The 16373-nt window shown below is 34.6% G+C and overlaps 4 protein-coding genes across 4 annotated transcripts; all 4 read right to left on the reverse strand.

Annotated features, from left to right (window-relative positions):
• Nucleotides 1–378: 378 nt before the first annotated feature.
• Nucleotides 379–3544, reverse strand: LOC132192882 (uncharacterized). Its single transcript, XM_059613080.1, has 3 exons — nucleotides 3262–3544; nucleotides 1688–1917; nucleotides 379–1176 (listed from the first exon to the last, which is right to left on the reverse strand). Exons 1-3 carry the CDS (start codon nucleotides 3444–3446, stop codon nucleotides 671–673), a joined length of 921 nt encoding a protein of 306 aa, XP_059469063.1. The 5' UTR covers nucleotides 3447–3544; the 3' UTR covers nucleotides 379–670.
• Nucleotides 3545–4150: 606 nt separating this feature from the next.
• LOC132192883 (uncharacterized) lies at nucleotides 4151–6251 on the reverse strand. The gene is made up of 3 exons (XM_059613081.1): nucleotides 6132–6251; nucleotides 5550–5826; nucleotides 4151–4812 (listed from the first exon to the last, which is right to left on the reverse strand). Exons 1-3 carry the CDS (start codon nucleotides 6243–6245, stop codon nucleotides 4457–4459), a joined length of 747 nt encoding a protein of 248 aa, XP_059469064.1. The 5' UTR covers nucleotides 6246–6251; the 3' UTR covers nucleotides 4151–4456.
• Nucleotides 6252–8284: 2033 nt separating this feature from the next.
• LOC132192884 (cuticle protein 7-like) lies at nucleotides 8285–9466 on the reverse strand. The gene is made up of 2 exons (XM_059613082.1): nucleotides 9309–9466; nucleotides 8285–8968 (listed from the first exon to the last, which is right to left on the reverse strand). Exons 1-2 carry the CDS (start codon nucleotides 9318–9320, stop codon nucleotides 8438–8440), a joined length of 543 nt encoding a protein of 180 aa, XP_059469065.1. The 5' UTR covers nucleotides 9321–9466; the 3' UTR covers nucleotides 8285–8437.
• A 1216-nt stretch (nucleotides 9467–10682) lies between these two features.
• LOC132205746 (uncharacterized) lies at nucleotides 10683–12465 on the reverse strand. The gene is made up of 3 exons (XM_059635005.1): nucleotides 12316–12465; nucleotides 11784–12000; nucleotides 10683–11188 (listed from the first exon to the last, which is right to left on the reverse strand). Exons 1-3 carry the CDS (start codon nucleotides 12463–12465, stop codon nucleotides 10791–10793), a joined length of 765 nt encoding a protein of 254 aa, XP_059490988.1. The 3' UTR covers nucleotides 10683–10790.
• Between the last annotated feature and the right edge of the window lie 3908 nt (nucleotides 12466–16373).

Raw genomic sequence — 16373 nt, forward strand, 5'->3', positions numbered from 1 at the left:
GGGATTTGTTTTCAGACAACCCTGATTTACCGTGAATCTGCTTCTGCACTGCAGCATCTTGGTATGTTTCAGTCAAGCCGGAGATTTTTTTGTTTGCAGCACTAGATAATTGCACAATACTTGTTATCAACATAGCACAAAATACAAATTTTAAAACTCGACTTGTTCTCATTTTTGCTGCTCAACTCCCTCACGTCACTACTGCGCGGTAGCTGGTTAGCAAATGATAAGGCATACTCGATTTTTATGAAATTTTGCATATAAATTATTAGGTTTGTCACAAAATCACTATGCGCGACGCTAGACGCTACTGACCGAAACTGTTACATTAACGGTCATACTGGGTTAAACTGACCCGAACTGCATGACATCCTCATTTTTAATTTACTAATATTAATTTCAGGCTGACATTTTTGCCAAAATAATAATTATTGATTAACTTAAAAAAAAAAATTATAGAAGCACAGAAAAAATTAATTTACTAACATTATTTGTAGGAATGATCCAAACGGAATAATTATACATTAATATCATATATGTTGAGTATAATTAACATAAGTAAACTTACTCATAATTGACTTTTCAATAAAAAAAAACTTATATTTTCACATCTTCAAATAAATACATCAAATAAATTACCACCAAACCAAATTACGTTTTGCTCACTGAATTAAGAGTTTTGAACTTTGTCCAACTTCTGGACGAGCGCCTTTCTGAGCACTGCGCCGAGGTCGACACCCCTTTGTCTGCCACCGGACGAGGCCTTGATCTGTGCGTAGTCCCTGTCGGCGAAGACGTTGCTGTTGATGTCGACGGCCGGCGCCGAGTTGAACGTCGCCATTTCGGCCGTCTTCTTCGGCATTGGCTGGAATGACCTCTTTTGGCCGTAGTAGCTCCCTTCGTCTGCCAGACTGGGGTACATGTGTGAGCCCTCGCCGTGCATTTTCTTGTCCTCGTAGTGCTTGGCGTAGATGTCGATTTTCTCGAGGCCGACGCCGCCGCCGTTCAGCACGCGTCGCACGGCCAGCAACAGCGACAGCGTCAGCGCCAACTTGGAGACAATCAGCGCTTTGCCGGCCAGCAGGGCGAGCGCGCCCATCGCCAGGGCAGCCATCATCATCTTCCACATGATGGCCATTGCCAAAGGCTCCGCGTACTTCTTCAACTTTCCCCTGCCTGTCAAAAGAAAAATTGCAATCAATGATATAATCAATTTTTATTTTAAAAAAGTGCCAAAATTCCACCCCTTTAATTGTGTTACAGCTAAGAATTTTTGGATAGTTATTAATTGAAAGAATTTTAATAGGAAATATAATTAACAAACTTGAAATCTAATTATTACTCTTTATTGTTGGTTATTTCTCAAGTAATTATTAATTTATTATTAAAGAAATTTAAAAAAGTTGTCTTAAGCTTGTGGAGATATAAACCAATTAAAGCACTTTAAACAACTTATAATGTGAGTTTGTGAGTATCTATGATTTTAATGTGTATGCAGTTTATAATTGAAAATTAAATTCCTTTAAATTTCATGTCGCCAGTTTACTATTTTAGTTTTGTTTTCGCGTGTTGTATAATTGCATACCTTTTACACCTTTAAAGCGGCCTATCAAGTAAAGCACAAGGGGTGGATTTTAGCTTAATATTTCCACAGGTTCCGTTATTTTGCTTTTAATAATTTTCTCACCTTCCTCTGAGAGAGGAACGATAATTTTTAGTGTTCTCGTCTGCAAAAACTTTGTGAGCTTTTTGATGAGCATGTTGTTCAGTTGGAAGCTCCTGGCGCCTGGATCTGACGGCAGGTCATCCATCGAAGAGGTGCCTGTCAGGTCGACCGCCTGCACATCAGTCGTGTTGCTCGCAGGATCTTTTTCTAACGACACCATACCATCAAACATCTCAAAGGGCGCATTAGTACTGGAAACGGAATAAGCAAAATATTAAATATTCTTGCTTTCCAAAATCTTGATTAAATTTTCTAATAAAAACTAAATTATTAATTAATTTAAGGGTCTGACGTCTGACAATTTGAATAAAGTACACAGTTCCATGTTAACGTTCAAACCTTTTTATAGGATTATTTTTGATGAAAAACCAACGCATAAAATTTACTTCCCAAAGAAAAATATTTCCTTCCACTCAACAAACTTGAAAAAAAAAATTAAAAAAAATAACTGTGTATTTTATCTTTAAGTTTGTATTCAAGTGCATAATTTTTTTACAAAACAGTTTTAATCTTCAATATATTGATGACTTTTTAATATTGAAGGTTTAAACTCTTAAAGAAACTTCACTTTTTATCACTAGTACTACTAATGCACATTATTTTTTATAATTTGTTCACAGACCAGAAGCTGAAGACAATATGTGAGTACAAATTAATTTTACTTTTAAAACATCACGACCTTTCAACAAGGTATGGAAAAAGTAAATGGTGGAGATCTAGAAATAGACCAAAGAAGCGGCATGACTAATCAAAAGAGCTTTTGTAGACTTTTTTCTGCTCGAATCGTTACGTTATTTTCATTGTGGCACCGTGACGATTCCTTTTAATGGACACAAAACGGTCGTTCACGGATTAGCCGCAGCGCTTTGTTTTGATGCGCATCCAGCACACAGAATAAAATGATTCAGATGAAGATTCTCAAAAATAAATACGCTGCAGTTCTGCATTATTTATTTGTTTAAGATCAAGTTATTCTGGTGAAAACAATTAGTCTAAAAAGTGCGATATTATTACCCAATTTTTCAGATGGAGCTTTTCTTTCAAATTTTAATGAAGTAAAATAAAAAAGTAATATAATTTCATCATAACAAAATTTACTTGTTCCACTCTGCTAAAATTCATGCCTGATTTAATTTTACTTTCATAGAGTCACTCTTATCTTAAATAATTATAGAAAACAAATATTTTAGAATTTTCTAATAAATTCAGGAATATCAATCTTAAAATATAGCAAAAATATAGAAAACTCAATGTTTATATAAAAGCTTAAAATCAATAATAAAATTTTTTTTTATTTAAAGATATTTCTTGATTCAAAAAGTTAAAAAATAAATTTAAATAAATTGTCATATTATTTTTAGTCATTAAAGACAAATAGACATCCATGTCTTGAAATTTATACAAATAAATTTTAAACTTCGGTTAGTCAAATCTTTAAATTTGTAATAAATTTCCATAAATTTTCAAAATATATAAAAATAATTAATCTTTTTTTTTTAAATTATAAAACATAAAAATACAAAATATTAAAATACCTGAGCGCTTGGTCCCACGCTTTGACGGCCCTTTCCTGCAGACATGTGACCAAAAAGTTAGCATCCCTCTTCATGCAGTTGGACACGACGGCGACGACGTTTTCGTCCTCCCTGGGTTGCGAGGGCAGGGCCGAGCAAACGGCGGCGACCGTGAGCAGGAAGAGCGAGTGAGACGCGCAAAGCATTTCGTAGGAGTGAATCTTTTGGAGCGACGTGAGCTCCGATTTAAAGCCTCGGTCTGGAACTGAGCTGACAAAAAAGTGACAACTGGGAAGAAAATATCCGAATAGCTCCTCCTAGCTCGAGTGAGATTTTGCCGCGCACAGCTGGAGCGTAGAATTGGGTTGCAGGCGATGATAGAGGTGCGTGCAGCCCGCCCGCGATTTACTAGCAACCCGAGTGTGAATGCAGGTGCACATCTCACTTTGGCCAGAAGAGCTGCGATCACTTCAATGGCTCATTTGCTTCCAGGGCGATTTGGCCCAATGGCTCTCGATTTTTCTCTTCACTGCTTTTCCTCGTCGTTTATTTCATAAATCTTGATAACGAAAATTATTTTACCGCAAAGCGAGATTGAGAGAGATACAAAGATATTTTTTTATTTCAAACAGAACCTTTTATTGCTTCCATTGGAGAACGTGTTATATCATAATTATCATTTAGAGCATCCTGGCAAAAATTCAGGATTTTATAACCGACCTAAAAAAATATATAATATTTGGAAAATGTTGGTGCTTTTTTTAATATTAAAAAAAAATACAGGTGAAAAATCATATTTTTTTTTCTTTGGACATTATAAACAACACTTTTAAAATTAGGCAGGCTGTTAGCAAAATATTTTAAATCTGTTTAAACACTATAGAAGTCCCTTAACCTCTCTTGCCTGGAAGAGTGGTGGGAGAACTGCAGCCAATAATTAGATGATTTAAATAGTTTCATCTGAAGTTTTCAAGGTGTTTTGACCATCAATCAATTCTTTGTGACACCATATTTGACGATTTTTACTTTAGCACCAACCAAAATCAGAGATTTATTCCCGTCTCAAAATAAAAATTCCACTAAATAATTTGATTTAAGAAGCTGATTGACATATTTTTTTAAATCGTTCATATTTTTATAATTCTTGAAGCATTCACAGTTCATTTTACAATGATTGCTATATTGAAATAAATTATGGAATAAATAAATAATAATTTTAAGCTCGAATTTTGTCGTCGGCAGGTTTTTGCGCTTGATAGGCCAGGTTTTGGGCGTCAAAGTAGCGGCCGTAGAGTCCTCCTTGGTGTGCTTGGTCCTTGACAACAATGGGCACGTGGTTGGTCGACTCATGGTGGTAACTGTGGGTGTCGTGAGACTCAGGGTGCTTTGCGATGATCTCAAACTTCTCCTTCTTCTCGCCGCCGTTCAGGAAGTTCTTGATGAAGATCCACGAGACGATGGCCAGTGCCACTTTGCTCACGACGACGGCCTTCATGGCCACGGCGGCCAACGCCACCATGGCCAGCACAATGATGAGGGGCGCGGCCAACTTCTTAAACTTCTTCACTCGTCCTGAAATTTGTAAAAAAAAAGTAGCGATATCTGAAAGTTTTCAATGCTAAATTGTTGATAAATTTAGGAAGAGGAGATGAAATTTAATTGTCTCCTCTTTCTCTTTTGCTTTTTGCACTCTACTTTTTCTTTTTCACTTTCTTCTTTAATTGTCTCCTCGTTCGTTTGGCCGCACTTTCGTTGAAAACTTTACTCACGTAAAGTTCGCGCGTGCTATATAAGGAAACTATATACGCCTTAACACGGCACTAAATTAGATAAGTGCATCATCTATACAGTAGAAACTTATAATTATTTAATAAAAATAATGAACAATTTGTTAAGTAAACTATCAAAAATAAAAATTTTCTACGCACTTGCTGCAACTGAATTTCTCGCAACTTACCAAGAGAAAAATATTATTTCGGTTTTTGTCCAAGGTTGACGATTGATTAGGAAACTTTAATTAAACATGAGGCTTAAGAAACGTAAACAAATACTATTTTTCCAAAATATCATTATTCGTTAAAAAAATTCAATAGATGATTGTCAGTGTGAACTTTTCTAAAAGATCTGAATCGCATGAACACAAGCAAACATAAGTTTGAATTAGTTTTAAAATCTACGCTTTGCATGAAAAAAATATAAATGATAGATTCGTTTTTTTTTTAAATTATATTATAATATTATTATATTTTCTGTTGCTTAAGTTGTCCCATTAATCTTATAATCCTTATAGAAATAATTTAAACGCTCACCTTCAAAGGTTTGCTGCGAGGGCAGTTTGATCCTGAGCGAAGTCGATTCGAGCAAGGCACTCGTCCTGCTCATCAAAAGTTGATCCAGTTGATCATTGCGCGCTTCGGGGCTTTTTGGAAGGTTCGAATCATCCTCTTGGAAGGTTGTAGGGTGCACCTGTCTGGGGTCTCTTTCCAAGGTTACCAGACCGTCCATCAGGGACACGCGATCCACAGTCAGGGCTTTGTCCATGAGCGTCAAAGCGCGCTGTTTCACGCATGGCCAGAACTCATCACCCTGTAATTACGAATAAAATAATTTAAGCAAGAAAAGTAATAAGAATAAAATTTTTCTCCTTTCAGGTAGTTCTAAATTTTTTATCTCATTAAAGCAGCTGGTTACGTAGTATTTTTAAATAACTAAAGTTTTTTCAAATAATATATTTTTAAGTATATTATTTTTTTAAATATTTTTTTTAAATTGCATTCAAATTAGATTTCTAAGATAATCAGTTTAATTTTATTAATCAATATGATTCACAATTTTATAATATTATTCATTTATGTAATAAGTAAAGGAGGAAAAAATTGAAAACGACGTACCTGCTCGTTGAAGCAATAGATCATGTTGACAAGTTGGTTTTGCTGGGTGGGTGCGGCGGCCACCGCGGCCAAGAACAGGCCGGCGAGGGCCATCAGTGTCCTGAGGAGAGTCATGTCGAATGAGCAACAGATGCACTAGATTCGGTCCTTTTATACCGAATCGACACTTTTTGCGTTAACAAGAGACTTGTGAAGCGTAGAATTGGGAGTGTGTGTGGTTTTGTCGATGCGTCCTGTATTCGTCACATAAGTGAATAACAATAATTTCGGCTTCCATGCAGATCAACGCTGACCGCAAATACTATACAACTCCAAATCAGGCCTCGATTTTGATCGATTGGCCCACTAAATAACGAGCAGTGTTTCCGTACATATAACGCACTGGACACGTGTGTGCGCGGTGTGAGCTATAAATAAGATGCAGTTATTTAATGCAGAAGAGCAAAATATGTTTTTCAACTCGCAAACATGTAAAAAATCTGCACTCGCCTATTTATTTTTCTCAAGCGGATTTTATGGTTTGAGTAAATTTAATTTTTTTGTTCTTGGAGCCAATAAATTTCAAAAATTTTGCCTAAATAATTAAATAAAATAAATCCTCTGAATAGAGAATAAATACAAGCAAAATTTAAGAAGAAACGATGTGATTCAAAATAAATTACAATAGCTGATGAACATTTCAATAAATCTTTGACTTTATATTGATAAACCTGCGAACCTATATTTTTTTTTTATCACAATTGACCTCTCAAATAAAAATCAAAAATCGAGGTACCAAAAACATAAAATTTCTGACTGATGATGACAAACTGCCCAGGCTGAAAGAGTGACATGCTCAGCGGAGCCATGCAATAACTTATTTTTACAAATCGCAGCGCAGCTTCATTAGTAAGTGATAAAAAATATAAATATCGCCTCCCTGAAAAGAACCGGGCATCTCATGTGATGACACTATAGCAGTGAATTTCTCAAGGCTTGCTTTTTCAAATGTTTCAGTTTTCAATAAAACATCTGGGATGTCGTCACATCAATGCCTTTTTAATGCGCTGAATTTTAATTTATAACGCGGTGCATAATGGCTACGAGTGACAGGTCTTCCTCTAGTATGGAATAAAAAAAGTGTATGTAGAATTTTCATAGACTAGCTTTTCGAAGGTTAAAAATTAGACGAAGCAGAGACCAGAAGAGAAGTGTAAATATTGGCACATTAATTGCCCGACACATTTCTACGAAAAGTTGTTAAGTAACGCGCCGCGCTTTTTTTGCAAAGAAAGTGAGCAATTAGAATGTCGCTAATTTCGAGCTTGTGCCAATAAAGCCTCTGGCGCACTTCAATCAACGCCACTGATTTTGAAAGGCGATAAAATGTTGTTCTTTTTTTAGATCGGCAAACCACGTTAAACACCGCATAGTGGGTTTATGACTGTCAAAATAAGCTTTTAACTGGAAATTCACTAACCAGCTGTTGTAATGTTTGAAGTTGACCGATTTTCTGCAAACTAAATCTTTGGTCTCAACTTTCAGTATTAATTAATTGTTTATTTTTCAAATCGCTAAAAATCTTTTTGGGTGTTAAGAGATGATAGAGTGAAAAAGCATGCAGTTTTAGATGCAGTTTTCGAGATTGATGCATATTTTTTGCTTAATTTTTGTCGTCTTATTACAATTTTCATACATTCTTTGTCTTCATACAAAATATTATCTCGGTTAATTGGTTGGAAAGCCCACGTAATTGTTGAATAATTTTTGTGATAGTAGGGCAATTTCATGTTTTTATCAGTTTGAAAAATACAACTTACTTACTGCTGCTGGTTTTTACACTCCATTATTTTTAATGGCACTGCTGTGTTGGCAATGAGACTAGTGCGTATTTTGTTGATTCTAAATTAAATTTTTCATAATTAAGTCTACAGTAATAATCAAGTGAAAAGAAATTGGGGAAAAATGGTGGGAAATCTTGCAATCCATTTTCAAAAAATGGATAGCTGTAAATAGAACAAATAATATTTACTCTATTGATAATTCAAAGGGTTTTGTTTCGCAAAAAAATAAGAAAATATTAGGAAAAATATTCAAAGTTAATTTTCAGCTACATATTGCAATTATTATAACTTCAAATGGATTGTATTTTGATATTTAAAACAAAAGGTGAATTTATTTTTTCATAGAAAAAGTTTATTTTGATCTGTCATAAGCAATTTTACATAAAAAAGTGGTGATGATGTAAGATGGTCAACAAAGATGAGTGCAGAATATGCAATGCTGTATCACAAGCTTAAGAATAGTTCCTCTGCGAGGAGAGAAATTTAGTAGCGGCGGCTGTTGTACTGGTTGTTGTATTGGTTGTTGTACTGGTTGCTGTACTGGTTGCTGGAGCCATGGCTCTGGACGTAGCTGGTGGCGGCGGGGGCGGCAGCGTAGACAGGAGCGGCCACGACGGGCTTGTAGGCGGCAACAACGGGCTTGTAGGTGGCCACGATGGGCTTGTAGGCGGCCACGACAGGCTTGGCGACGTAGACGGGCTTGGCGACGTCATGGACGGCGTGTCCGGAGCGGATGACCTCGGCGATGAAGCCGCTCTTGCCGTCCACGTGGTACTTGACGGTGCGGATGGTGCCGTCGGGCTCGACCAGGCTGTACTCGCCCTGGGTCAGGTCACCCTTGCGGGACTCCTTGTGCGAGTGGATGTCCTTGGTGTGGTCATCGTGCACGGCATACTCGAAGGCGTACTCGGCAGGGGCGTACTGCTCTTCATAGGCCTGGGCGGGGGCGGCACGGTAGCCTCCGTACTGCGCCAGGCTCAAGGGAGCGGCGACCAGCAGAAGGGCGGTGATGAGCTGAACAAAATAGAATTTGGTCAATATTTGCTATTTTCAATATATAAATAATTCAAAATATAAATGAATATCAATTGAATGCAGAAAAAATTTTAGATATTTTTATAATTTTTTTTCTGATATATGATTTCCGCATTTCCTTTACAAGTTTACTTTTTTTTGCAATGGAGAAATAAATTTAAAAATTAAAGAAAGGAAAACCAATTTAACAGTTTCTAAAAGATCATACTTGTTCTTGCACAAATGCAAATATTTAAAAAATAAGTATTTTTCTTCACTTCAAAAAAGCGTTTGGTTTTAACTGAAGTCCAATTTGAAAATTAAATTAAATTTGAATTACCTTGAAGGCCATGTTGGTTGTGTTTGCTTGGGAGGCTTGGGTGAGTTTGATGTCTGACCTGCGCCGCAGAACCCTTTTATAGGTCTTAAATTATAATAGTGGGGCGGATGTAAAGTGGCAAAAAACTCTGCACCTGAATTGGCTAAGGGAATGTCGATCGGAAGGCAAAGATCGCAAGCAACATTTGGTGTTTTATTTCCTAACCGATACCTGCTCTGTGGCCTGCGAGTTGCGTTGGCAGTGTCAACCTGAGCCGGCAAAAGGTGAAAGTTATGTAACGTTGCCGGAAGGGTCAGTCTCGTGAATGGGGGCAAGCAAGTATTTTTTGCACCAGACGAGACAAATATAGAACTGAATAAAATTAAACAAAAATATTGCGATCTCATTTCCTATGTTACTAATATGCGAAGAAAATTTTGAAAATATAATTCAAATTTAAACACTTTTCAAGATCAAAACGTTTAAAGAAATGATAAATATATTTATAGTAAAAAAGAGCTCACTATTTTCTCTACTGAATTTATACTTTCGCCAGTTTCGCCCTAAATATTATTCATGTGTTATGACTTAACGAGGATTGCGTGTGTTTGCGCTTGATTTGATGCAATTATATATTATGGCTCTCGCCACGCAAAGCGTCGACTCAAGGACAAGAAAGTGTCTCTTATTAGTTTTAAAAGTTTTTAAATAGTCTTAAATTCTTCTAAAAAAAGATTAAAATTTAAAAGCTTTAGTTATAATTAATCATAGATACAGAGTAAGGTGATAATCCAAGATGAAAATTTATTACATTATTTTAACTTTTATTTTTTTCCTGGCTTACAAAAAACTAAACTAAGCTTGGTTAAGTGGCCCAAGTAGACACGTATTTATTAATCCAACTGGACGAAAAATACACCAAAAGTTTTACTCTTAAAATATTAGACGCAAAATAAATAGTGAATCTTTTCTGCCCGAATATATAGCTTGTTTTCTTAAAATAATTTGTTTAATTATGTATCTTCCGTTCATTACAGTCATATCTCATCCAACAACTTAAAATTAATTCAAGATAGTGAAAATAAAAACCTTGATCCATTGGCTGAAATCATATTATACAATTTATAAAACTTATAGTAAAATCTTACAAAATGCAATTTTGGGATTAAGTAAATCAGTGAAATGCGACTGATCATGAGACCTCAAAATTTAATTTGATTTTTCATATTTTTATTGACTATTTACATCAATCGGTTGATCAGTACAATCTTCGCCCAAGAAAAAGATCATAAGTTCTTTATTTTTTCTAATTATAATTTTATATTTTTTTTCTAAATTGATATATGCAAAGTGTACTCTGTAAAAAATAAAGTTTCCAACTAACTTTTTCAAGTATTTAAATTTATTGAACATAAATAAGAAATAAATAACACATATTTCCAAATAAATACATATTGAATGAGGATGGCAGCGACTTTGGAGTTGGAACGGGTCAACAATTAATTAATTGGGGCGCCGGCCGCTGTAGGCGAGCATTTGGGCAAACTGTCCGTTGTCGTAGGCATTCTCGTTGACGTCGAGGGCGGGCAAGTTAGTCTCCCTGACAATGCTGCGGCCACCCTTGCTGGGGTAGAAGCCGCTGGTCTGGACGACGGACTGCACGGGGCTGGACGCTTCATAGTGCTGATACTCGCTCTCCGAGGGGTGTTTCGCGAACACCTCGTACGTCTCGTGCTGCGCCTTTTTGCGCTCCTCGAAGAACTCACGCACGATCACGAACAGGGTCACGGCCAGCGCCAGTTTGCCGATCAGCAACGCCTTGGTCGCCATCAACGCCAGACCCACCTTCACAAGGATCAGCGGAATCACAAACTTCTTGATTTTCTTTTTGAAAAGTCGCCCTGCAAGAAACGTTAAAGAATTATAACTGATTTGAAAAAAATGATTGACAAAAAATTTAAATGCTGAATAGCAATTTACTTGCAACTCAAACTCATATAGGATATTTTACAAAATATACAGAGCATCATTATTATTATTTTTTTTTTTTTAATCCTGAATGCTCACGTTATTTTGTTTTGGACATTTTAAGAAGTTGAAAGGAAAATTCGTACGAATAAATGGGATAAGATTATACTATTTTTATATCCTGGTGTACGGAAAACGAAAAGTTCCCAACTAGAGTAATCAGACTTTCAAGCTAAGTTAAAAAAACTTAATTAATCTTTGATTTTTATTCTTTTTTACCCTCAGACTGAACTAAAATGGAAAATTTAATGGGGCTAGGAGTTAATTTGTATCATTTACTGACGGATTCACTAATTTAAGTCTAAAATTTATGGAAGTGTTGACGTTCAAATATCCCTAGAAAAACATCTCTGGCTCTTTTCACCTAAAACAATTCCCAAGATGCACTCGAATCCTTATGAAAAAGTCAATATTTCTACCACTGGAATTTAAATTTTTGAAAGTTCATGCAAAAATCCCTCAATTTACCTTCTTGGGCAGTTTCTTCAAGGTCGATTCGGACACTTCTGGTCTTGAAAAAGGTGAGAGTCCTTTTCCACAACAGTTCGTCCAACTGCTCCTCCCGCGCCGACGGCTCAGCAGGCAAATTCAGCTCGTCGGAGGCGTCAAAGTTGGCCGAAATTTCCTCTGGATTTTTTTCAATTGCAAATCCATCCGAAAATTTGATTGAATCGGTCAGCAACGCCTTGAAAAAATTATATATTATGTTTTACTTTTACTTTGTTAACAATTTTATGAAAAATAAAATCCAATAATGCGGCAGCCATCATTGCTTTTCTGCAGATTTTCTAAGTATATTTATTATTTTGTTCCAATGCATATTGAATTTAATATAATATGAAAAAAGTTCCAGACCATTTTAAATTTGACTGATTTAACAATCACAAAGCATTGTAAAACAACTCGAATTGATGCACTTTTACCCTCCAAATGATATTAAATAGGGATGTTTTTGATGAGAAATGTGGCACAACAATTTTTTCTTTAAAAAAACTGGCACCTTGTCGAAGAGTCGAAGGGCGCGTTCTTTGAGGCACGGCACTGGGTGGGCGGTTTGCAGGAAGCATGGTGCGTAGCCGCGCAGCTGGTCGAGGGTGGAGGCGGTGGAGGCGGCGGCCAGGCAGCAGGTCAGCAGCAGAGGTCGGATCATGATGGACTGAGCCGCGTCAAAAGTGGATCTGCTCTTTTATGTGGTGCCCGAAAACCACGCCGTGGTCGCACTAAATTATGGAGCGTGAATTTAGGCTGAGTGCGGTGGGCGCCTTTAATCCCCCAGTCAACTTTTTTCTCCACATTATTTCATTTTTGTCCATCCATCGATGGAATCTCGATCAAACCGCAGATTGCTCTCATATGTTCCACAGCGGCCGGGGAAACAGAAATATAAAGCAATCCCCAAAACTTTTACTCAGCGCCTTCAATAGCATTCCTTTGTGTGGTTCATTAACTTTCAAAGTGTCATAAAATTCGCCTTTGGCCATTAATAATTATCCGAGTTGGTTAGTTATTTTTTATTTCGTTTTTAAAATTCTGCTCTAAATTTTAATGCTAGAAATAAAGCACTTCACTATATTTTTCTTTCAAATTCATGACTATTTTTGTACCTGTATTGAAAAATTATGATCGTCTTAAACATCGTAGACCACGATTTTATCTTATTTAAAGGATTTTGGAATACTTTTAAAATTAAGCAAATCGTGGTTTATTCTTTTTATCCTTGATTTTGCAAAGCGTTTTTGCAGTCATCATGATTTCAGACGAAAATTTGTGGACAAAAATCATGATGACTAATTTTTTTTTCGTTTGTAAAATTCTGCTCTAAATTTTAATGCTAGAAATAAAGCACTTCACTATATTTTTCTTTCAAATTCATGACTATTTTTGTACCTGAATTGAAAAATTGTGGCTGGTCTTAAACATCGTAGACCACGATTTTATGTTATTTAAAGGATTTTGGAATACTTTTAAAATTAAGCAAATCGTGGTTTATTCTTTTTATCCTTGATTTTGCAAAGCGTTTTCTGCAGTCGTCATGATTTCAGACGAAAATTTGTGGACAAAAATCATGATGACTAATTTTTTTTTCGTTTGTAAAATTCTGCTCTAAATTTTAATGCTAGAAATAAAGCACTTCACTATATTTTTCTTTCAAATTCATGACTATTTTATACCTGAATTGAAAAATTGTGGCTCGTCTTAAACATCGTAGACCACGATTTTATGTTATTTAAAGGATTTTGGAATACTTTTAAAATTAAGCAAATCGTGGTTTATTCTTTTTATCCCTTGATTTTGCAAAGCGTTTTTGCAGTCGTCATGATTTCAGACGAAAATTTGTGGACAAAAATCATGATGACTAATTTTTTTTTCGTTTGTAAAATTCTGCTCTAAATTTTAATGCTAGAAATAAAGCACTTCACTATATTTTTCTTTCAAATTCATGACTATTTTATACCTGAATTGAAAAATTGTGGCTCGTCTTAAACATCGTAGACCACGATTTTATGTTATTTAAAGGATTTTGGAATACTTTTAAAATTAAGCAAATCGTGGTTTATTCTTTTTATCCTTGATTTTGCAAAGCGTTTTCTGCAGTCCTCATGATTTCAGTCGAAAAATTGTCCACAAAAATCATGAGGACTATTTTTTTTTAAATTTTTAAAATTCAGCTCTAAATTTTAATGCTAGAAATAAAGCACTTCACTATATTTTTCTTTCAAATTCATGACTATTTTATACCTGAATTGAAAAATTGTGGCTCGTCTTAAACATCGTAGACCACGATTTTATGTTATTTAAAGGATTTTGGAATACTTTTAAAATTAAGCAAATCGTGGTTTATTCTTTTTATCCCTTGATTTTGCAAAGCGTTTTTGCAGTCGTCATGATTTCAGACGAAAATTTGTGGACAAAAATCATGATGACTAATTTTTTTTTCGTTTGTAAAATTCTGCTCTAAATTTTAATGCTAGAAATAAAGCACTTCACTATATTTTTCTTTCAAATTCATGACTATTTTATACCTGAATTGAAAAATTGTGGCTCGTCTTAAACATCGTAGACCACGATTTTATGTTATTTAAAGGATTTTGGAATACTTTTAAAATTAAGCAAATCGTGGTTTATTCTTTTTATCCCTTGATTTTGCAAAGCGTTTTTGCAGTCGTCATGATTTCAGACGAAAATTTGTGGACAAAAATCATGATGACTAATTTTTTTTTCGTTTGTAAAATTCTGCTCTAAATTTTAATGCTAGAAATAAAGCACTTCACTATATTTTTCTTTCAAATTCATGACTATTTTATACCTGAATTGAAAAATTGTGGCTCGTCTTAAACATCGTAGACCACGATTTTATGTTATTTAAAGGATTTTGGAATACTTTTAAAATTAAGCAAATCGTGGTTTATTCTTTTTATCCTTGATTTTGCAAAGCGTTTTCTGCAGTCGTCATGATTTCAGACGAAAATTTGTGGACAAAAATCATGATGACTAATTTTTTTTTCGTTTGTAAAATTCTGCTCTAAATTTTAATGCTAGAAATAAAGCACTTCACTATATTTTTCTTTCAAATTCATGACTATTTTATACCTGAATTGAAAAATTGTGGCTCGTCTTAAACATCGTAGACCACGATTTTATGTTATTTAAAGGATTTTGGAATACTTTTAAAATTAAGCAAATCGTGGTTTATTCTTTTTATCCTTGATTTTGCAAAGCGTTTTTGCAGTCGTCATGATTTCAGACGAAAATTTGTGGACAAAAATCATGATGACTAATTTTTTTTTCGTTTGTAAAATTCTGCTCTAAATTTTAATGCTAGAAATAAAGCACTTCACTATATTTTTCTTTCAAATTCATGACTATTTTTGTACCTGAATTGAAAAATTGTGGCTGGTCTTAAACATCGTAGACCACGATTTTATGTTATTTAAAGGATTTTGGAATACTTTTAAAATTAAGCAAATCGTGGTTTATTCTTTTTATCCTTGATTTTGCAAAGCGTTTTCTGCAGTCGTCATGATTTCAGACGAAAATTTGTGGACAAAAATCATGATGACTAATTTTTTTTTCGTTTGTAAAATTCTGCTCTAAATTTTAATGCTAGAAATAAAGCACTTCACTATATTTTTCTTTCAAATTCATGACTATTTTATACCTGAATTGAAAAATTGTGGCTCGTCTTAAACATCGTAGACCACGATTTTATGTTATTTAAAGGATTTTGGAATACTTTTAAAATTAAGCAAATCGTGGTTTATTCTTTTTATCCTTGATTTTGCAAAGCGTTTTCTGCAGTCCTCATGATTTCAGTCGAAAAATTGTCCACAAAAATCATGAGGACTATTTTTTTTTAAATTTTTAAAATTCAGCTCTAAATTTTAATGCTAGAAATAAAGCACTTCACTATATTTTTCTTTCAAATTCATGACTATTTTATACCTGAATTGAAAAATTGTGGCTCGTCTTAAACATCGTAGACCACGATTTTATGTTATTTAAAGGATTTTGGAATACTTTTAAAATTAAGCAAATCGTGGTTTATTCTTTTTATCCCTTGATTTTGCAAAGCGTTTTTGCAGTCGTCATGATTTCAGACGAAAATTTGTGGACAAAAATCATGATGACTAATTTTTTTTTCGTTTGTAAAATTCTGCTCTAAATTTTAATGCTAGAAATAAAGCACTTCACTATATTTTTCTTTCAAATTCATGACTATTTTATACCTGAATTGAAAAATTGTGGCTCGTCTTAAACATCGTAGACCACGATTTTATGTTATTTAAAGGATTTTGGAATACTTTTAAAATTAAGCAAATCGTGGTTTATTCTTTTTATCCTTGATTTTGCAAAGCGTTTTCTGCAGTCGTCATGATTTCAGACGAAAATTTGTGGACAAAAATCATGATGACTAATTTTTTTTTCGTTTGTAAAATTCTGCTCTAAATTTTAATGCTAGAAATAAAGCACTTCACTATATTTTTCTTTCAAATTCATGACTATTTTATACCTGAATTGAAAAATTGTGGCTCGTCTTAAACATCGTAGACCACGATT

Source organism: Neocloeon triangulifer, unplaced genomic scaffold (assembly GCF_031216515.1).
Source record: "Neocloeon triangulifer isolate White Clay Creek 2 clone unplaced genomic scaffold, ASM3121651v1 ptg000003l, whole genome shotgun sequence".
Taxonomy (NCBI): domain Eukaryota; kingdom Metazoa; phylum Arthropoda; class Insecta; order Ephemeroptera; family Baetidae; genus Neocloeon; species Neocloeon triangulifer.

Excerpts from the sequence above, each read along its gene's own strand:
- LOC132192882 (XM_059613080.1), bottom strand. The coding sequence starts at position 3,446 with ATGCTTTGCGCGTCTCACTCGCTCTTCCTGCTCACGGTCGCCGCCGTT. Across the intron at positions 1,918-3,261 it reads GCGTGGGACCAAGCGCTCAG|TACTAATGCGCCCTTTGAGA; the intron begins GTATTTTAATAT and ends TTCCGTTTCCAG. Across the intron at positions 1,177-1,687 it reads CGTTCCTCTCTCAGAGGAAG|GCAGGGGAAAGTTGAAGAAG; the intron begins GTGAGAAAATTA and ends TTCTTTTGACAG.
- LOC132192883 (XM_059613081.1), bottom strand. The coding sequence starts at position 6,245 with ATGACTCTCCTCAGGACACTGATGGCCCTCGCCGGCCTGTTCTTGGCC. Across the intron at positions 5,827-6,131 it reads TCTATTGCTTCAACGAGCAG|GGTGATGAGTTCTGGCCATG; the intron begins GTACGTCGTTTT and ends TCGTAATTACAG. Across the intron at positions 4,813-5,549 it reads CTCGCAGCAAACCTTTGAAG|GACGAGTGAAGAAGTTTAAG; the intron begins GTGAGCGTTTAA and ends TACAAATTTCAG.
- LOC132205746 (XM_059635005.1), bottom strand. The coding sequence starts at position 12,465 with ATGATCCGACCTCTGCTGCTGACCTGCTGCCTGGCCGCCGCCTCCACC. Across the intron at positions 12,001-12,315 it reads CCCTTCGACTCTTCGACAAG|GCGTTGCTGACCGATTCAAT; the intron begins GTGCCAGTTTTT and ends AATTTTTTCAAG. Across the intron at positions 11,189-11,783 it reads TGAAGAAACTGCCCAAGAAG|GGCGACTTTTCAAAAAGAAA; the intron begins GTAAATTGAGGG and ends CGTTTCTTGCAG.